Source organism: Oncorhynchus mykiss, chromosome 10 (genome assembly GCF_013265735.2).
Source record: "Oncorhynchus mykiss isolate Arlee chromosome 10, USDA_OmykA_1.1, whole genome shotgun sequence".
Classification (NCBI taxonomy): Eukaryota; Metazoa; Chordata; class Actinopteri; order Salmoniformes; family Salmonidae; genus Oncorhynchus; species Oncorhynchus mykiss.
Window position 1 is genome coordinate 43,118,460 of NC_048574.1, and position 22,585 is coordinate 43,141,044.

Genomic DNA, 22,585 nt, shown 5'->3' on the forward strand with positions numbered 1-22,585 from the left:
AACATGACCAGTAATATGGTGTAGGAGGGAAATTGAATTCAGTTTGAAAGTGCGGTGTACCTTTCTGAGCTGAGACCATTTAATGAGGTCAACAAAATAATTCACGAGGAACATTGACAATTTAATGTAGAACACACGTTTTCCCTGTATTTTAATACATGACCATATGGCCAATATAGTTATGTAACATTTCACGACACCCTGTTTACAATTCAACCCGAGATAAGGATACTGATGATGAAACCCTGTCAGGTAAAGTGTTACGTTCACAGTAGTGGTCCTCTATGCATTCACATGCTAATAATCAGCTGCAGTCATATGGCACCCATCATTCAGCACCTGAAAAGCCAGAAGCACTAAGCTCTTACAAAGATTTAAAATATCCCTTTGTGAGTTTCATTCTACTTTCTGAAATAAAATGGTATCTTCTGTATTGCTTTTTTTTTATGCACTTGTGCAAAACTTATTGACAGTAACCATAGCGATTAGCTGCTACCCAAACCTGGTGGTGTATCAGTAATGCGTGGCCAGGTCTTGTGAAATTAAAACAGTTTTGTTAGACTGTTCTTCGGGGGTACACGGGTCAGTAGACCCAGGAAACCGGCACCCATTGTGGGGTGGAAGTGGCTTGCTCTATGGCCGCCTCCACTCCTTTCACACTCTCATCAACATCGTTGTTAACCAGCAGCACATCAAAGAAGTGTCTGTAGGTGGAGTGGATGGCATCTGACTCCTTCTGGATCGACTGCACAGCTTCCGACTACAAGACAAGGGACAGAGATGTTTCAGACTCCTGAGAGTTTCGGGACTTCATTACTTATTAGAAAGGTTGATATGGTATAAATGGTGCATTTTGAAAGGTCCTCAACAAATAGCCAAAATTCCTGGATGTGACGAATGAGCAGCAATGTACCTGGGTAGCTGAGTTGGTAGGTGCAATGAACACCACTAGAGGCGCAAAGTCTGCCGTCCGCAAAAGTTTCAATGTCTTGATCACAAGGAAAAACAAGCACCATGTTATTCATCTGACACAAATGAATTGCAATGCTAACCAACAGTTTTTAAAAAAAATACAATATACATACAAATGTATGTGGACACCCCTTCAAATTAGTGGATTCAACTATTTCAGCCACACCCTTTGCTGACAGGTATATAAAATAGACAAACATTTGCAGTAGAATGGCCTTCCTGAACAGCTCAGTGACTTTCAACATGGCACTGTCAGATAGGATGCCAACAAGTCAGTTTATCAAATGTCTGCCCTGCTACACCGGTCAATTGTAAGTGCTGTTTTTGTGAAATGGAAATGTCTAGGAGCAACAACGGCTCAGCCGCGAAGTGGTAGGCCACACAAGCTCACAGAACAGGACCACCGAGTGCTGAAGCGCGTAAAAGTTTGTTTTCGGTAGAAACACTCAATACCCGAGTTCCACATTTCCTCTGGAAGAAACGTCAGCACAAGAACTGTTCATCGGGAGATTCATGAAATGGGTTTCTATGGCCGATCAGCCGCACACAAGCCTAAGATCATCATGCGCAAATCCAAGATTCGGCTGGAGTGGTGAAAAACTTGCCGCCATTGGACTCTAGAGCAGTGGAAACGTGTTCTCTGGAGTGATGAATCACGCTTCACCATCCGGCCAAGCCAGACGGACTAATCTGGGTTTGGTGGATGCCAGGAGAACACTACCTACCCCAATGCATGGTGTCAACTGTAAAGTTTGGTGAAGGAAGAATAATGGTCTGGGGCTGTTTTTCATGGTTTGGGCTAGGCCCCTTAGTTCCAGTGAAGGGAAATCTAAATACTACAGCATACAATGACATTCTAGACCATTCTGTGCTTCCAACTTTGTGGCATCAGTTTGGGGAAGGTCCTTTCCTGTTTGAGCATGACAATGCCCCCGAGCACAAAGCAAGGTCCATACAGAAATGGTTTGTTGAGATCGGTGTGGAAGAACTTGACTGGCCTGCACACAGCCCTGACCTCAACCCCATCGAACACCTTTGGGATGAATTGGAATGCCGACTGCGAGCCAGGCCTAATCGCCCAAGATCAGTGCCCGACCTCACTAATGCTTTTGTGGCTGAATGGAAGCAAGTCCCCACAGCAATGTTCCAACATCTAGCGGAATGCTTTCCCAGAAGAGTGGAGGCTGTTCTAGCAGCAAAGAGGGGACCAACTCCATATTAATGCCCATGATTTTGGAATGAGATATTCAATGAGCGGTGTCCACATACTTTTGGTCATGTGTAGTGTATATTAAGTTCTATGCTTACCTGTGGCTCCACATCGAGCAGGGCAATTTTTCCTTGCTCATGGATCTTCTGGATAGTCTCCATTTTGGTACCAAACATGAACCCCTGGAAGCTGCCATACTCCAGCAGCTCATTCCCAGTGATGCACTTGGTCATGGCGTCATTGGAGATGAAGTAGTACTCCTGCCCGTTCTCCTCGTCCTTACGTGGGGGTCTGGTGGTGTCTGTTGTTTGGATCGAGCCCCAGTTAATGTAGGTTGGTGGATTTGGCAAAACCAGACAGAAGATCATTAGAAGTAAAGGTCATACTCACGTGGTGCAGGGTAGGCAAACTTCTCTGGGTATTTGGTCAGCAACGAGCTTTTGATGTGGCTCCTTCCTACACCTGGTGCACCTGCAAAAGAGAGATTACAGAAGGCCAAGGGAGGTTAATATACTCACTTTTATTGTGATTTCAATTTGTTTTATTGCAGGCAGGTCTTGATTATGATGATCACATTGGGAGCTTACCAATAAGCACCAAGGTTTTTCTGCTGAAGGCAGGGAGCCGGACAACCTCTTCATAAGAAATCACGTCCAACTGGTCAAAGACTAACAAAAGGGAGAAAATAATACATGGGTGGTTTAGGGATCTAAAACAATCCCATGCCATGTAGAATACATTATACATGTAGTTAGTATAGGTAGTTCTCAAGACTGTATTGGGTATAAACAAATAACAAGTGTTACTAGAGCTGTGCTTGGCCAGATACTTGTCTTTGCACTTCTTCTTCTTTCCAAAGGGGCTGCAGGATTGAGTGCCCTCTGTGGCCTTGCTTTTACTTGCCACCCGCCTGGAGCAGAGAGGAGAGACTTGGGGTTACTCACACACTGAAAACCTACTCTCACCTACAATCCATACAATTGATTTTTTTTTTTTTACCTCTAACACATTACCGCTATATTTTATTTGGAGCAAAGTGATCTTTCTTTTTTGGTTGAGAGCAAAGTGTGTTTTTAAGCATCTGATGTTTTTGTTCAGGTTAAGGTCAGCTGATCCTAGGGGTTCCAGTACTTCAGATCCCAGGACTTTAGAGCAACTTTGAGGCAAAAGCTTTTTTTTTTGTTTACTGGTAATCAGATGTGGATGGACTACTCTACTTTGCGGATCATACCATTCTTGAAGTTCTGGGGAGGGGATGATTCCAGCAAAGTCGGCAGTAGAGATGTCCACCTTGCCTTGCCACCAGTTTGGATCATGCTTGTTGATGATCTGAATGATGTTGCCCGTTTTGAACTTCAGCCCTGCTTCTTTGCATGGGATGAGGTCATCCTTGGCAGGGTCGTAGTCAAACTGAGCCCTCATGTACGTCTGTTGAGTAACACAGAACAGCTGCACACACAGAGATGGCTGAGAGGACATGATCTCCTTTGCTGGGAATTGGGCAAAACATTTTGGAATATGTGTATTGCGGTTAATATGGTCTTTGCAATGATTTATAGCGCTGCAGTTTCCAGCATATGGTAGAATTGTATATTACTCTAAAATAAGGAGATAACTTACCTGTCTCAACAGCATCCTAGATGTTAGGGTTAGTTAGTAATCTATCAGTTAATGGGTCACAAACGCTTCCCGTGGTATTATGCTCTCTGACGCAACACACAGAGGACATAGTACCATCCACAGGAGTGATTTGGGCTCCAAAATCGTTTTCTATATAATTACCCTATAGTTTAGGATAGGCTTAGTAGCCTATCCTAATTATAATTATATAGAAAACGATTTGCTGGATTAGTATCTATCAATGGGTAAAAAGCTTTACATTAGACTGCCATCACGGACCATACTACTCCAGCAGTTATCATAATGCCTGGACATGCTTCTTTTATTCTGGAATTGACAAACATGACTTTGATTGAAGGGTTTGTCATTCTGTTGTATAACACTGTTTTTCAATTAGTTCACATTTCAAATGAAACTCATATCTCGAAATGTTTCATCATTTTAGGTTGTAAGGCAGAACAATCATTATCCACTGCCATAAATTGGGGGAGATGTGATGGCATAATGTGACCAGCAGATGGCAGAGTGAATGAAAAGTTGAACACTACCAATGTGTTTCAGTTCAGTTCGCCAGTCTAACATGAGTGATGATCTGTATATCGGGCCACTAGTGGAATCTAATGATTGTATAGTCACCTGTGTCTTTCATTGGCTTAAGGGGAGGATTCGCCTGACAAAGAACAAACTCTATTTAATAAAGAGGATTTGGGAGAAGATATCATTGGAGGTACAGAAGGTACCGTATCTAAGATACGGTCACGTTTCAAGCATGGTATCGTAGAAAAAGAACATTAACCCTGTGGAACCCAGTTTATTTGTCTTATTACAATGGTGGTAGTGAATAATAATTCACCAATTTGCTGATAAGGTCAAAAGATAATAGGAACAGTATTTAGATTACGTTATAGCACGTGAGTAGAGTAGGTTATGAGTCAATGGCACCAATAGGTGACTGAGGCCCTCTGTAATGACTGTCAACCTCTTGCAAACTAAAGGATGTACTATATATATATATATATATATATATATATATATATATATATATAAAAATATACAGTTGAAGTCGGAAGTTTACATACACCTTAGCTACATACATTTAAACTCAGTTTTTCACAATTCCTGGCATTTAATCCTAGTAAAAATTCCCTGTCAGTTAGGATCACCACTTTATTTTAAAGAACGTGAAATGTCAGAATAATAGTAGAGAGAATGATTTATTCCAGCTTTTATTTCTTTCATCACATTACCAGTGGGTCAGAAGTTTACATTGCCTTTAAATTGTTTAACTTGGGTCAAACATTTCGGGTAGCCTTCCACAAGCTTCCCACAATAAATTGGGTGAATTTTGGCCCATTCCTCCTGACAGAGCTGGTGTAACTGAGTCAGGTTGGTAGGCCTCCTTGCTCGCACACGCTTTTTCAGTTCTGCTCACAATTTTCTATAGGTTTGAGGTCAGGGCTTTGTGATGGCCACTCCAATACCTTGACTTTGTTGTCCTTAAGCCATTTTGCCACAACTTTGGAAGTATGCTTGGGGTCATTATCCATTTGGAAGACCCATTTGCGACCAAGCTTTAACTTCCTGACTGATGTCCTGAAATGTTGTTTCAATTTATCCACATAATTTTCCTGCCTCATGATGCCATCTATGTTGTGAAGTGCACCAGACCCTCCTGCAGCAAAGAACCCCCACAATATGATGCTACCACCCCCGTGCTTCATGGTTGGGATGGTGTTCTTCAGCTTGCAAGCATCCCTCTTTTTCCTCCAAACATAACGATGGTCATTATGGCCAAACAGTTATATTTTTGTTTCATCAGACCAGAGGACATTTCTCCAAAAAGTACACTCTTTTCTTTTGATTTTACCATGATGTCAAGCAAAGAGGTACTGAGTTTGAAGGTAGGCCTTGAAATACATCCACAGACACACATCCAATTGACTCAAAATATGTCAATTAGCCTATCAGAAGCTTCTAAAGCCATGACATCATTTTCTGGAATTTTCCAAGCTGTTTAAAGGCACAGTCAACTTAGTGTATGTAAACCTCTGACCCATTGGAATTGTGATACAGTGAATTCTAAGTGAAATGATCTGTCTGTAAACAATTGTTGGAAAAATTACTTGTGTCATGCACAAAGTAGAAGTCCTAACCGACTTGCCAAAACTATAGTTTGTTCACAAGAAATTTGTGGAGTGGTTGAAAAACGAGTTTTACTGACTCCAACCTAAGTGTATGTAAACTTCCGACTTCAACTGTACCTGCAGTATTTATCTGATGAAATAATTTGGAATATAATGGCAGAACTAGTCTAACAATGAGCATAATAACGCTGCTTGAATAGTAACCATTTCTTTGATTATGCATGCAATTGAAATTTGACTTAAGGGTGAATTTAAAAAAAAATAATTCAGTCCAGATAGTGATTATAGCCAAGTCCATTCAGGGGAAGGGGAAGGGTGCACATTCATTGGGTCATTTATTGGCTTACCTCACACACAAGAGAGCACCTTGGCTGGTTGGGGATGATTTTCATTGTGACTACTCCGTTGGTATCTTTCTGTAATGGGAGGATGGCAACCATTTTACTTACACTCCATACTATCAAAACTAGGATTGTGAGATTGCAACATGTCACCCATTCTCTCAGGGGCAGAATGCGCTTCAGCATATTTTTCTTTGTTAAAATAGAGACAGTAGGGACTCGCCAAGATCTTTTGTAGCTGGTCGACAGATTGGTTGGCCACACTCGTTCCATTGATCTCTGCTATTTCATCCCCTTCATGTAGGGAACCTGGAGAAGGACAGGAAATAATCAGCACTGGTACAGAATAACCAGTATGGCCAGAGAGAGTTATCAGGCAAATAACCCATGTCTATTTTCCATACAAGTATGGGGATAATGTTGCTGTTCTAATACAAATTCATTCAAATCACTTCAGTATGTTCGCCGATGTGGTTGAGTTCTGTACCTTGTCTATGTATCATTCCCCCATGTAATATTCTGGCCACAGTGCACTTCTGTTTTCCATTAAATTTCAGAGTCACCCCCTAAAGGCAAAAAAAAAACATGAAAACAGCACACATCAACCCATCTTCAAAATGACAGAGTGAGTCACAGAGATAGAGGAGAGATGGGGAAGCGAAAGAGGAGAGAAAGACAGAAAGGGAGTTAGCGAGACATAAAAAGAGAGGAATTGGCATCTGAATGATTTTACCATGGGCTCTGAGGGATTTTTTTCAAACGCCACCTCACGCATCCTAGTTGGCTCAGTTCCGTTCATGTGACCAGCATTGCCGTTGGTGTATACTTCTGCTCCTTTTGTCTCATAGGCTGGCATAACCCCCTATGGGAAAACATATCAAGACTCCACATCAACAGGCACAGGAGATGGATTCATTGACAATAGGATACTGGGGTGAAAAACTCACTGTGAACACAATAAGACGTGGAATTTTGGATTATCATCTTGACAAAATGTCATAATCCGTCCAAAACAGCCACATTTGCAGGGTTACTAGATGTCAATGGTTGGCCCTATTTGTTTTAGAAATTGTGGAACAATGCAATCTTGGAAAAGCCCTTTGACAATCTCATGCAAAGTACCCAAACAACTCAAAAGCATTGCCAGTTGCAGCAATACAGCTGTTTGTTTACTGGGAATACATAAATACATTGTAAATACAACGAGTTCAGCATTCTGATCATCTGATGTCAGATTATTTGAACATTGGCATTTCTAGTGGCATTATTAAAAGCTTTTTTTCGGCTGTGTCCCAAGAGCCATGTTTAATTCGCAGTTTCAGCATCTGTTCAGGGTTGAAAATTAACTCCACATTTTCACCAGCTCATTAGGCAGGGACAACCCATATCCGCTGCTCTGGTTCACCTGCTAAAAGATTGCCATGGCTACGCCTGAGTGAGATCGTGTTTCGAAGAAAAGTATTGATATGAACAAACAAATCCCTCGTAAAGATTATGACATCCATTACAGCGACACATAGCAACCCTGGCCACTTGACCACTGTCTGGCTGCAAGAACACTGAGCTGTGTGTAATGTAACTCAAAGGAATGTGGCCTTTGCTGATGATCCCTCACCTCCACTCCACCCATTCCATTTCAGCGATGTGCAAACCAGGTTTGATTGAATACAAATGCCAAACGCTTAAGTACACCAAAGTGCTCTATGTGAATGACCTTTCTGTGACCTTGAAATACCACAGCAGCTAATTCAAAACAGGGATCCAAAAGTAGGCCATGAAATGATTTAAAGCAGATTGGAGCCTTCCCTTTCCACTCCACACATGGAGAGGATAATAGAAGAAGACCGGTCCAGATGGGACCTCCCGTGGGATTTGGCCTGCTCTGTTGTGCGGATGTCCCTCCATTACACACAGTGCGGCACAAGCTTTTATCACACTGCCTAATTCACTTTTACTGCTCTCACCCCCAGCCCCATGGGCATTATCACATTACTAGCCCTGCTAGGGATGAGTAAAACCACTCAGGTGGACAGCCATCAGACTAATCTAGCCCCTGACTGTTCTGTACATGGACCCCTGGGTGACAAAGGTTGCTTACCACCTGTAAGGTGCAGTAATGGAATGAAGCCTCCTACGCTCCCTGATGGAACACGCTGCCAGCTCCAGTGGTGTGAGTTCGTTCAATGCAAAGCTCTGTGGCTTGAGAGACGCTATCTAACGTAGATACGTTTGAGTATCTTTTAACAGATAACTGCAAGTGTCCCTTCAATGTTGACGATCTTAAGCTCTATGGGGGGCATGGAACGTAATAATATTAGTTCAGAGAAATCCAATGGTGCCTTTGTCAACCACGTAAACAACTTCTCTTTTTAGATGAGCTAATCATTTGTTCAATGTGCTTGGCCACATCGCACTGACACAAGTTCACTCGCAATGACTCTGACAGCTTTGTTTGGTTTCCACAATTATCAGCTCACCGAAACATAACTAGGCCTCTAAGAAGGGGGTAATCTGTCATAGTTCTGTATACGAATAGGAATCAATACGCCAGTAGTCTTGTCTAGTGTAGTCAGATCCACTGACTAAAGAACGGATGATGGCAGTGATGTCTTTGAGGGAAAACAACAAGGCCATAAAAATGACTAACAACTCAAATGGCATAATATTTTCACAAAGCAATTTTCCTTCATCTTATCGGTTTTAGTCTCTCCTTGTCCCTTGTAACCGAGTGGGTTATCATTAGAGTGTGTGTTCTATGTGCAACAATGGCATATTATATTATTGAAACATCGTGTGGAGGTTTTAGGACAAGGTCTATTATGCCTATTTCTATGCTCACCAACCCCTAAAAAAAAACTCCTAAAGTTGTCTGCCTCGGAGGAACCACGAGGACAGATGGGTTTTGAACAAAGATGAAAAACAAACTGTCAAACTTGTTACCGCTGTTACTTGTAGACTGACCCTTCACCCAACCACTTTGACTGGGTCTGAAAATGCATTGTTGTCTTGGCCATAGAACAACCAGTTTGATGTTTGTCTGTTCTCCCCATTTAAGGAGGAACTGTGTACACTATCTCACTATGCACACGCCCAGGCTCAAACAAACTGGTCGTGGGTAGCCTTGAGAAAAATGCTGAGGTAGGGAAAATTGAACCCTGATCCTGACCATACCTTCCCTGACTGAGAATGACAAAAAGGATACTGTCAAAGCCTGACACAGGCCCATTTTTCTTTCAACACAAACCCCAGTAGGCTGTGGATTCTTTCCGACATTTTGAATAGACTTGAATGTTAAAACAGCAATGACCGAGGACAGATGTTAAGATTCTGTGCCCTGTTTGGTGCTGCTGCCACTGGCCATGGGGAGTGTGTGTGTGTGTGGGGGGGGGGGGGGGGGGTTAATCATGCAGAGTCTATGGGAGATTCCTCTTCTCTACGGAAGATACAGTCCCGGAAACGCAGCAAGGTCACACACACACACACTAGGCTTCAACACCATGTGGACTAGTCTGCAGTGTTCCAGTAAAAGCCTAGAGGGGTCTTGTGGTCAATGTGAGTAAACACGTTGTTTACTCTGCAACATAATACTGATATTACAGGAGACCAGTACCAGAAGTGTAGAAATAGTGTCTGTCATAACACATCAGCACATCATTGTAGTGGAACACTCTTCAGACTGGATCCAAGGTAAACACTGAAAACATCCCCATAGGGCCATAGAGCGCAGTATGCTGCATGTTTACCAAGACGGACCTGTCCTGGCCTGTTTTGAAAGAAACTGGTAAGGGACACATGACAATAGTTTCACCATCATACAGGCAAAAAGGTTGAAGTTCATTAATCATATTGTTCAGCACACAGGACTAAGTCATAAAAGGACAGGCTCACCCAGTCTTCAATAAATCCCCTTACAAAGTGCTGACCTTGGTTGGACAGCGAAGGAAGTCACATGTTCAAAGGAAACTGCCAGACTTTGGTCTAAAGGGTAACTGGTGTCATCTGAATAATGAATATTTTTAATAGCAGAAAACCGCCGAGGTCAGCTGAAGAACACACAGCACACGCATTTCTTGAACAAGCTTACTACAAAGTTGAAAAACGTTCCATTTTTGTTTTAATGATGACTCGGGCATACTTGGTTCCCAATATTACAAGCCGACCTTGGTGAACTGTCTGCCTACTGGGCCGTGATTTCAAGGTCAGCTTTGCATAATTGACGAGCGCTAGTTTTCCTGAAGCTTTTTTTTTGGAACTTCTCCAAAAGGGGAACCAAGGGTTTTTAACAAGATCCCGTTTCTATAGTTACAGCCAAGAATGAAAAAGGTGTGGGTCTAAAGTTTGGCTGTCAAACATACAACCCACAGGTGGTTATACGTTATATATAACTCAGTATACTTTAAAATGAATATCTTGCTGATTTTCAGTGCGGCCCTCCGGACCTCGTTGAAGACCGAATGCGGCCCCCGGGGAAAAATAAGTTTGACTCCCCAGGTCTAAAGTGAGACAGAAAAGGTAGAGATGACAGCCTTTTAATACCCAACACAGTTTGACTAGTGAGTAATCAACAGCCCAGTTAGAGCTAATTGGCCCAGCGTCGCCCGGGTTAGGGGAGGGTTTGGCCGGGGTAGGCCGTCGTTGTAAAATAAGAATTTGTTCTTAACTGACTTGCCTAGTTAAATAAAGGTTAAGTAAATACAATTCCAAAAGAGTCCTGTTACTATGTCATGTGAAATACAAAACTCGTTATGCTGTTAGTGTCAAATTAGGCAAGCAGCCACTGTAGATATTATCAGTTTGACAGTAAACAAAGAGGGTAATCCTCCTCAACAGGTAACACAGTTTAACTATAGCATTATTACAAGTTTACAGCCGCTCATGGTACAATCCCTCCTAATGTCGCTTTAGCAGAGTAAGCATTGTCAATCATCTTCTTTATCTCATAATGCTGAACTAGTCAACAGAACTCAGAAATAGCGAATTATAAACCATCTAAAAAAAAATAAAAACACTTCAGGCTCCAAAGTGCCCGGGTGGATTCAACTGTGGAGGTCCTTGGCACTCCCAGTCTCCCAGAAGAAAAACACTATGTTCTTCTGTGGCTTCCTACGTCCACTGCACTGAGCGGTGTCCGATTACGAGGAGGGCTGGGGGAGGGTCTCAGAGTCAAAGAAAAACAATCTGGTCTTGAAGCCTTTGGGTCTTTTGAACATGTGATTTCCTAGTTGGTGTTGACCCCTGACCTCAGTGTGTGAACAGCAGGTCTCTGGGAGATGTAGTCATCCACCAGTGATGGAAGCTTGGTTATTGATTACTATTTACGACTCCCTGATAAAATGAATGTTAAATACATTTAAAAAAAATTGAAGTGGGCAGGGGAGTAGTGTCAAAAACAACAGAGACTAAGGGCCATGTTTTGAATCAGCATCACAACACAGCGTTGTGTTGTGATGCTGTGTTGTGTTCTCTTTCATTCATCTGTGGTTCCCATCACCTAATCCAGTGACGATAACATTCATCTGTTATGTTGGAATGTAGGATATTTTTGTATTCATTTAGATAAGAAATGAACATGAGGAATTACACCGGGTGCTGTGAATATGGCTGTGAATACACAATGTGAAAGACAGAGTGTTCCAGTGAAACAGCAACAACACAAGGTTGCTAGACAAATAGTCCAAGGTACAAACTGGATCTAATGTCTCTATAATCAAACCCTCCCAAACATACCAGGGCTAGGTTAGGGTAGATTTCTAACCAATAGACTAACAACTATTGATCCACGAGACCTTGCAGGGCCACAGCGGTAAGGCTGCGTTTACACAGGCAGCACAATTCGGATCATTTGCCGCTACTTGGTCTTTTGACCAATCAGATCAGCTCTTTGGCCAATAATTGGGCAAAGGATCAGAATTGGGCTGCCTGTGTAAACGCAGCCTAAGGTAGCACATATCTGTGAGCCCCTCCCTATATCTAAACATAAATGCTACAATAAATGGCATTCAAAATATAGAAGAAAATATGAGACAAGTTTCTGCCTACACTCACATATTGCTGTAGGCATTTTGTTTAGTCGAGCTCATGTTGGATGAGTCCCACTTCACAATAAGTGTTGTGAAAACATACAGTATGTATTTATATTGTAATTACAACTACAGGTACAGTGTGAAGTAGTGTGGTTGGTACTCATTGTTACATAGTACTTATTATGTAGAATACACAGTTAACAAATGTAATGCATAATCATTTTGTAATTACACAACCCGCAAGCAGGTATCATCATTTCAAGTAAGCTTGATATAAAAAGCAGAGCAACATTATTCACGAGGACATGTTTTTTGGTTCAATGAGAGGATGAGAGCACGGAACATAACCCAAGCACATCCGCAATGTTCTAGTGTCTGTCTGTCCCTGTTTAAACTGCTCCGATGAGACAAGGGTTTAGGATGGGAGACATCGTGCATTAGGCAGACATTGCTGTGTGTCTATTTATAGAAAGCTGCAGTTCTTTAGCCTGGAAGATTAGGCTAGTGTCCAGTGAAACATGACTCAGCTTATGTAGTCTGCACACTCCAGGCAGCTAGCACATACGGGAAGCCTTATTCACACACAAGCAACACACACACACACAAAGAATGAGACACCAGCACTCATCTCTACGATATTCTTAAGATAAGATATTAGTTTGCCTCCTCAAAGCAGATATGATCCTGACTTGGCGACAGTCCAGATCTCACAATAGATGATGATTTCACATTTCAGCCTCTCCCTGAGGTACTGCTGCACCAGGTTATTACACCCGTTGCTGATGTCAGGGAAAAGTCTCCACGCAAGGCTTCCCCTTACCATGTCAAAGTTGCTACTAAGTCCTTGTTGGAAGTGTCATGGCTTCTTTCGAACTTGATTGCCAAGCTTACTCTATCACTCATTGGCTCCTTCTCTGATCAAGCAGAGTATTTGAACCCGTCATTCCACTTCAATAGAGGGGTGACACCATAGAGATCCTATTCAATTACTAGAGGCATGTGATATAACAGAAATTGTGTAGTAGAAAATATTGTCACCTCAAAATATTGTTATATAATTGTTAAAAAAAGTTCATACGGGTTTCATACAAATTATCTGTATAAATAGCCTCTAAAATATATATATGCAAACAGACCATAAACGTCAAAATGTTTGCTTTCTTGGAATGCTGTGAGTGTTACAATGTCAGTACTTGATGTATTTACAAGTTGTCTAAATCCTGTCATCAACCGATTTCAGCCAGTGTAGGGCTGTGGATTGACTGCATTTTTTTAAATGGAATGTTGGCATTTTGGCAGTTCATTTGAATAATTCCTCTAAAACTGTCTGGCTATAGAGCAGATTATCTTCAAATTCATTGTTTTGCACAATATCTTATCACAGCACCAGCAAATCATGGTTGTCCAACTCCCAGACCAACATGGCTGATCTTTTTGACCATCATAAGAAGGTTAATGTCCATTCTAGTATTCTAATTCATAATTCTATGGGTGACCCATTCCTCAAGTAAATCCCCTCAAACTCCAGGCAGTAAAGGCGCTGCTATGCACCTTAGCCTTAATCCTCTGAAACTGGCGAGGCCTATTGTACAATCATCACATACCAAGAAATCCCCACTTGAGACAGACAAAGGACAACCTCCTGCTTGCATCTAATAGGCACACCTGGCTCGGCAAGCAAACAAAGACAAGGACATGGGAATGCCATCCTGACCTAGGGGACCAATGGGACTGAGGGGATTAATGGTCTACTATAGTTATGCCTCATTAAGACGATGATAGCACCTCACCTGTGGGGTCAAAGGTCCATGGTGAAATGTGTGGTTGGAATGGGAGCCTACTACTACTGTAAGACCCTTACTTGACATACGGAAGTCTTTCACAAATAATTAAGAAGACAGACGAAAATCCATATTAAAACATCCAGAACAGCTGCCTGCATCCCTTGACGCTCAGGGACGTTTCTAGCATTTTGGGGGCCCTAAGAAAGATTTGGTTGGGGGGCCCCCCCACCTCACCGTCCAAACATTTTAGTCGCCCCCCTCTTGGCGGAGGAGAGAAAACTTAGCACTTTTAAAATACATTTCATGAGATTTTATTCATTTTCCCATGGGGTCGAGAGAAACATTTTGCAGTTTTAAAATACATTTCATGAGATTCTATTCATTTTACCATGGGGTTGAGAGAAACATTTAGCAATTTTAAAGGAAATGTCCTGCAGTTCTATGCATTTTGCCATGCGATGGAGAGAACATTTTGCTGTTTTGAAACGAATTGCCTGCAATTCTACACATTTTTCCATGACTCGTGCCATGTTCATATGATATCTGAGTGAGAAAAACCAATAGGGGCCCCCTGGATGTCAGAGCCCTTAGGCACACAAGGTGCCTGGTCAGTAATTTGGCCAGAATTACTACAAGATTTAGATAGCTAGCTAGATTAATTTACCTAGCAATCTATAAAATGTTAGCCGACATGGGCTAATTGAGTGACTGTCGGTGACTGACATAAAAAGAGGAAAACGTACACATTTGGTGCTTCTCCATTGAGATTTACCCATAGAACAGTGGGACGCCAATGTTTTAAGTCAATGTGTATAAGCTCTAGAGTTGTTGCGTTTCCATCAGTAGTGTGTCACTTGAAGTGGTACTGACTGACAGCATGTTATCAACGTGAAATCTTATTCAAATCTGTTCATATACACCCCCAGGAAGAATATGACACCTTTGTTGTTCATTTTCAGTCAAGCGAGCACTTAGATATGGTCATTTTCACGTTTTCATAGAATTCATCATAGAATGTTTGGGAATGACGTAGAGTAAGACATTTGTGGAGATTCTATATAAATATAGAGTGGGAAAGCGGCCGTTCATTTGGACAATTAATAGACACTGCGGTAAATAAAACCTAATAAAAACATCTGTCTTGTCCAGCACCGGAGTCTATGCAGACTGGTGCGCCATAGCCAATCAGAGCTACAGCAGGACTATATGTAAATAAGCCACTTGCCACACGGGCCTGGCATCATTCACTTTGAACTGGACTGTGTGTTTACAGGCAGTAGCAACAATGCGACTTTAGATCATTAGAACGCATTTGAATGGATTTCGGCAAATATGTACAGTAAATACCACGGGAGTCCTCTTACATGTGGGGACTTCACAGTCCTAGTGATCAAACAACCATGAAAAGGTAGGCTATCTCTCCCTAAGTTGCCTATGCACATCAACAACAACAAGATCAACAACTAATGCTAGCCAGAGCAAAATGAGCAAAAATCTAATGAGGGAACATTAGATAAAGTCTCTCAAACTTTTTCAGCTGGTTGACCGTCAAAATTGCCTAGTAGCCTGCTCGTCCTTCTGCAGCTTGTAGTATTGGGCATTCTGGCTCTTTTCAGTGAGCCAACTCGTTCGGCTCAGCTCACCAAAAAGAGCCGGCTCTTTTGGATCCCAAACGGCTATTTAAAAAAATATGTTTTCTATTTTTTCAAGTCAAACAGTTTGCAATAGTTTGACTACGATTGGTGTTAAAACAATTCTAATTAAATTATTAAATGAAATCATACTTTACCTTACCCACAATGTATTTAAAAATGCATTGGTTTGTTAGGAAAAAGAATGCTATTAAACATTTGCATTTAAAGTCTAACTTTTTAATGTATATCAACAAAGTGCATATAAATCTAACCATTCAAATCTAATACAATCTGAACAGCATAATAGAATATTGCACCATATCAAAGAAAAATAAATAACAATTTGCAAAACTGCAGCATCCCACTTAAAACATTAAACTGGTCCCTCGTTTCTCTCTCTTCTTTATTTCCATGTTATAACCAGCAGCACACAGCAATGCTGACCATATTTTGCTTTTATGAGAGATTTGCATTCAGAAATACAAGCTGCCTCACTTTCGAGGGGCTGATGCGGTTTCTTCTCTAAGTAATAATTTGTCCTGTTTTCGAGAAGACCCTCTCAGTGGGAACGGATGTGGCCACTATGCAGAGTCTCCCTGTCATGACTTTAGTAAACCGTGGGTAGACAGAGGCCTTGTTCTTCCACCAGCTCAGAAGATCTGTGGATCTTTGGAGGGGGCTCCTCCAAACAGGATCAGACCTCCATTATGGCATCTGCTGAGGGATTCCTTCGTGCTGCATCCCCGGTTGCTCTCTCATCAAACAGCATTCAAACAGCAGATGTTTGCTACACTACAGCTACAGCTGGTGCTTCTGCTGCATCTGATCCCTCTTCTTCCTGTTGCCCTGGTGCCTGAGCCAGATGACTGCTGGGGCTGCCCCTCCCTGCTGCTGAGGTTATTCTTTGATGAGCCTCATCAATCGCTCTGGCATCACTGAAGGCTAACTTATTAAACCTGGGGTGAAGTGTAGCGGTTTCTGATAGCACCTGATTATATTCCATTCTGTGGAACTTTCTGTCCATTGATGAACATAGGGTGTCCATCTACTCTGTCACATGTCATGTGGTTACATTTGCTTCTCTCTGGCGGCTGGCTGTGATTCGCTGCAGACCCTCACACAGGAGTATCATTTTTGAGGCTGTCACATAGCTGAAAAGAGAGAAGAGTAATTGATTAGTTCAGGTTCATGTTTTGTCTACTGATACTACATTCTCATCTACTGCTCATATACATATATAATACTGGATTAAACAATGATGTTGTAATAACTGCTTACTGTACCTCTCGCCACTGATCTCCACAGTGACCTGCTCAAAGGGTTCCAGGACTTTGCACACCTACTCCACCACCTCCCATTCCTCTTGGGTCAGAGCATCAACTGGTGCATTGACAATGGCCAGGGTAGAGATGATGGCATCCTTTGACTCAAGAAACCGCTTCAACATATAAAATATTGAATTCTACCTTGTAGTGCAGTCTTGTTTAGGCCTCAGCTCAGGCATCGGCATCTGGCGTTATGTAGACTTTAGTTTTTCAGCACCTACTGTGCTCTTGTGGAAGTATTCCACAGCTGCTTTCACTTTGTCCACAGTGGGTCATCACCTTCAAAGCATCTCTTGATTGTAAGAGATGCGCTGAAGGTGATGACCCACTGGCAAGACAAGGATGATGGGTCCATTTTAAAATGTTCATGGCTTTGGTTATGTTAGCTGCATTGTCGCTAACACAACAGGCCACTTTTCCATCTACTTGCCATTATCTGGCCACTCTCAACAGTTCCTCTGCCAAGTTCTCTGAGGTGTGTCTGTTACTGAACTCAAAGCAGTCCAGAAGACAGCTAGACATCAGAAAATCTTCAATGAAGTGACATGTAACCGACATGTAAGAAGTGGTTACCCCTGATGTCCAGCAGTCAGTGGTAAGACAAACTGCAGTAGCTTTTTGGACTCTTTCCCACACTGAAGCCTGTGTGCTCTCGTACAGTTGTGGAATAAGTGATTTTGAAAGGGTTTTCCTGCTTGGAATTGTGTATATTGGATTAGACTATTGCTATAATTTCTAAAACCTCTGTCCTCCACGATCGAAAGCGGCTGTAAATCGGTGGCAATTATTTTAGCCAATGCAATATCAATTTGGCCTTGTTTCGATACAGACATAGACTTCGGCATAAACTGGTCCATAGAAGACTGCGTTGCTGTGGGTCGCGGAGTGGGCCTACTTGACTGAGTGGATACATCTCCACGTGTGGAGGTGGTGGCTCCACCACTATCACTAGCACTAGTTTCTCAAAGCTCCGCTACAGCTAGCTTCACAGTTGGGTGCACAGTTCGCATATTCCCGTTGTAAGTTGTGCGTAGAAACGGCTTTATATGAGATTTTGTCGCATATTCCCGTTGTAAGTTGTGCGTAGAAACGGCTTTATATGAGATTTTGTTTTGGCAAATTCTACACTGTGCTCTAACATTGTTTTCACAGCTGTCCTTCCTCTCTCACACACAGCTAAGTGTGTGACTGTGAGTGAGTTGGCTCGGCCCTCCCTCACGCATCTTTGGTTGACACTGAGTGTCTGACTGACAGGAACAACAGGTGAGGCTGTTAGTCTGAGCAGACAGTCAGAAGGAATGTGTGTGCGCTTGAGCATTTAGGCCTATACTATTTGATTTCATTTTTCGTTCTTTGAATTAGTTATTTCAATTCATTTAAATCTTTTGATTATTCGTATCTTATTTTTTATTTATTTTTATAAATAGATTAGACTCTTCTGACATGCAAGCCGGCTCCCAACGTTCACCTACAAGAGCCGGCTCTTTAGAGCCGACTCGTTCGCAAACAACCCATCACCAGAAGCTTGCCTACCAATGCATGCTGGTCCCAACCCACGTTTTGACAACTCAATGGGAACTTGCCTGCCTGCCCACACATGCCAAATACATTTGATTGACAACTAAGAGATATGCTAACTGTGGATAACAGTTCTTTAAGTTCAGCATAGCTAGCTGGCAAAGTGATTCACATTTCTTGCTAGCTAACCAAATGACACTTGCATCTCTAGCTGTAGCCACTGAAAAAAACAATATGTTAGCTTGCTACACATATACTACTTGTTTTAACAAAAAAAACGTGCAACTGCGACCCAAACTGCCCATTGTTTTATTAAAATATGGCCGTTATAATGTCCACTCCTGTACATAGGATGCTGTATATAGCATTTTAACATATTTAAACAATAGAGAGATAAATTATATTGGTCCAGCCTTTACTGCTATGCATGCAGATGTGCATAATATACTGTGGCCCTAATCAGAAAAGTATTTAATAACTCCAAATAACAAAAATGTAGCTATAGGTTGTCATAACATTTCAACTTAAAACATGTTTTGTTTTTTTATTCACTGACGCGAGCGCATCAGGCTGTAATTTCATAAAGTAGATGACTCTGTTGATTTATTTATACTCGCTTGTGACTTGTTGGGCAGCGCATCACGGGCGGTATGATAGTGGGCCGAAATGAATTGACAACCCAAATCCTAGCATGGGCCAGATAGAAATGTGTCAAGCCTTGTGTATGACAGGTGCGCTAGCCTACAATGCCTTACTGTATGTCATAGATTTTTTTGTCAAACACAACCTATTTTTAAAACCTCTTATAAAGTTGGTTTTGTAGCATAAACTGGGAATTGAATATTTTTGCCTGAAATTATGATTAGCTGTTTGTTTCATATTTGAAAAGTAGTTAAAACACTGTCAGTTCCACTTTAAGGCTTGTGGTGAGCAGAATCAACAACCTCTGCATCATTCAAGACTGTCGCTTTGTAAAAAGGTGTTACAGTAACAGTTCAGTGAAAACGTCCATATTCTGTTAACTCATACCCAAATAATGTTTTTCACTCATCCTATATTCGTATTTGTGGCCAAAGCATAAATTGGAGAAAAAACACTGAAAAACCCCCACCTCAAACTTCTCAAACAAAAAATACTTGCTATTTCCTCATAGACGATGATGTCATCCTTCTAAGGAAGATGAGCTGGCCAATCAGTGGTCTACTCACATTTATATTTTTAATGACCGGTATATGCCCCCACCATTCTGTTGTTGGGGTACACCCACATCATTCCAACATAGAAAAGCTGCTTTTTAAAACTTCTTCGGGATCGGTGTCCCTTCCACGGGACGGTTGAGCTAACGTAGGCTAATGCGATTAGCATGAGGTTGTAAGTAACAATAACATTTCCCAGGACATAGACATATCTGATATTGTCAGAAAGCTTAAATTCTGGTTAATCTAACTGCACTGTGCAATTTACAGTAGCTATTACTGTGAAAGAATACCATGCTATTGTTTGAGGAGAGTGCACAATTTTGAACATGAAAAGTTATTAATAAACAAATTAGGCACATTTGGGCAGTCTTGATACAACATTTTTAACAGAAATGTAATGGTTCATTTGATCAGTCAAAAACGTTGCACATACACTGCTGCCATCTAGTAGCCAAAATCTAAATTGCACCTGGGCTGGAATAATACATTATGGCCTTTCTCCTGCATTTCAAAGATTATGGTACAAAGAAAATACACGTTTTTTCTTTGTATTTTACCAGATCTATTGTGTTATATTCTCCTACATTCCTTTCACATTTCCACAAACTTAAAAGTATTTTCTTTCAAATGGTACCTTTCTTCAGGGCCTGAGCTACAGGCAGTTAGATTTGGGTATGTCATTTTAGGTGAAAATTGGAAAAAAGGGGCAGATCCTACATACTTAATTACTATTTTTTGGAAGGAAAACTATTTCACTCTTACTGTAATTAATTATAGGTCATATTTCAAAGAAATCTGGAAATACTGGACAGTTACTTTAAAGTTGACAGATATCCATTGTTATGTAAATGCCCGCTGAAAAGTACCCACGGCATTGCCTTGGCTCCAAGTCGGAGCAGGTCTGCCAGAGCCCTGGCCAAGTGAGACACGGGGAAAACACGGGTACATCCTCAATGGAAATGTGCCAGTTGCGTATTCTACTATCCTAACAGTAAGTTGAGACTTCCTGGAGCCCGCTAGTGTCTGTGGGGCTCTAAGCGGCCGCTTATGTCACTTATGCCTAGAAACGACACAGTTGAAGATTACAACTGGAGCATAACACATTGTAGAATTCAGATGCTGTACATGATCACCATATGGACATGTCTAAACAAACGTCATGAGGTAAAAGTAGTGTTAAAAACTACAGTGGGCATAGTAGACCTATGCTGGCAATTAGTACCATCGTCAGTCCCCTATTCTGAAAAATACATTCATCCATTATGTAGACATCACATCTTGGCCTACTTCCCCCTATTGCTGTGAAATGGTTAACCTGATTCTGCTAAGCTGTGTTTAAACTAATCAAATCTAATTTTGTTGGTCACATACACATATTTAGCAGGTATCCCAATTCTGATATTTTTTTTCCACTCATTGGTATTTTGACCATTCACAGCACATCTTTTCAGAGCTTATCTGATTGGTCAAATGACCAATTAGTGAAAAAAAAGATCAGAATTTGGCTGCCTGTCTAAACGCAGCCCTTGTGCCTGGTGTGTGGTTTCTGTTCCTTGTAAGAGAAATTGCAGAACTGAATCTGGCTTATTACCTGTCTGGAACAAACTAAGCTAGGATTTGACAAGCACTGAACTCTCCTCATGCAGTAACGTCTTGGAGTGAAGCTCTGAACATGATAGCCTATATGACATAATAGGCTGTGTGGTCATCATGTTAAACTATTTACAAATAGGAAAAACCTATATTTAACCATGTATATATGAATCATATATAAATATATTAATAATAATATGTTTAATAATGTAGGCTATATATGAAAAACACAAAAAGCACATGAACACCAAGAGGATCGTCTTAAACCGGATTTTACCAGCGCTGACCAGCGCATTAATATCCCCTGCGTCTTGAACTCCTGCAATGAAGTTAACAGACACATCTGTATAGCTTTTACGACATCACTAAGGAATGTACGTAGGCTATAGCCTACCAGACAGACATATAGGCCTACTGTTTATCTGATTTAAGACATATTTTCTATAATTTGAATGTTATGGCAATCGTATGAATGTCTTATAAACCGCTTACCTTTTCTGGCTTTGGTTTGTTTTGAAGCAGCTGCTCCAGGTACAGGTCGGAGAGGGCTGTTCGAGCACTGTTCACCCGCTCAAGTATGACAGCGGGTTCGTTTTTATTGGATTTTAATGTCATCTTTACTGGTTAGCAAAAAACAAAAGTGAACGTAATGCGCCCTTGTTCAAGGTCCTATTGTAGCAGAGAAGGGGAAATTAGTGACAAGGAACCTTGGCGGTCTGATGTATTGCTGTTCTGGGGTTCAAGTCCGAGGTTCTGATCAATTCGGAGGTAGACTATAGTAGGCTAGGCTGCGAGGACACAGCTGACAAAGCAAGTAAACATCCGATTGCTAAAGGGGGCAGGCCCACTGCAGCTTCCTCAGTGGTAGAGCTGTTACGTGTTGCTGGCACAGTCAGGGGGTCATACCAAAAGTGGGGAACGCGCGCCGGAGAACTACGTGACGCGAGGCTTGAATAAAGGTGGTATTACAGCACCACTGGTTTTCAGCTGACCGCTAAATGAAAAACATGGGAAATGCCACAGACCACTACAGCCTAGACCTAGAATATACTCAGAAACGGTGTTGTCCTCTAATCTATATGCAGTGCCATACAGCTGTCAATTAGGCTAGCCATATAATAAATAGCTCTACAATATGATAAAGAGTAGCCTAAACCAACCTGGACTCATGGGTAGACTTAACATGGTAAATGTAATTCCGGGATACTCCAAATATATGTTA

The 22,585-nt window shown here is 41.6% G+C and overlaps 1 protein-coding gene across 4 annotated transcripts; it reads right to left on the reverse strand.

The window, feature by feature from the left end:
- Positions 1-108: 108 nt before the first annotated feature.
- LOC110533951 (55 kDa erythrocyte membrane protein) lies at positions 109-22,247 on the reverse strand. 4 transcript variants are annotated; one of them, XM_021618546.2, is made up of 12 exons: positions 21,856-22,243; positions 7,021-7,149; positions 6,775-6,853; positions 6,511-6,596; positions 6,294-6,362; positions 3,414-3,631; positions 2,989-3,092; positions 2,770-2,850; positions 2,573-2,653; positions 2,281-2,483; positions 914-988; positions 109-760 (listed from the first exon to the last, which is right to left on the reverse strand). In XM_021618546.2, exons 1-12 carry the CDS (start codon positions 21,976-21,978, stop codon positions 584-586), a joined length of 1,425 nt encoding a protein of 474 aa, XP_021474221.1. In that variant the 5' UTR covers positions 21,979-22,243; the 3' UTR covers positions 109-583. The 4 variants fall into 4 exon arrangements, with proteins under 4 accessions (XP_021474221.1, XP_021474219.1, XP_021474220.1 ...); XM_021618548.2 differs by having other exon boundaries at positions 118-760; positions 3,414-3,610; positions 21,856-22,240; XM_021618544.2 differs by having other exon boundaries at positions 2,770-3,092; positions 21,856-22,247.
- Positions 22,248-22,585: the final 338 nt, after the last annotated feature.

Coding starts and splice junctions, on each gene's coding strand:
- LOC110533951 (XM_021618544.2), bottom strand. CDS start 21,978: ATGACATTAAAATCCAATAAAAACGAACCCGCTGTCATACTTGAGCGG. Junction 7,150..21,855: donor ACAAACCAAAGCCAGAAAAG/GTAAGCGGTTTA, acceptor GTTTTCCCATAG/GGGGTTATGCCAGCCTATGA. Junction 6,854..7,020: donor AAAATCCCTCAGAGCCCATG/GTAAAATCATTC, acceptor TTTTGCCTTTAG/GGGGTGACTCTGAAATTTAA.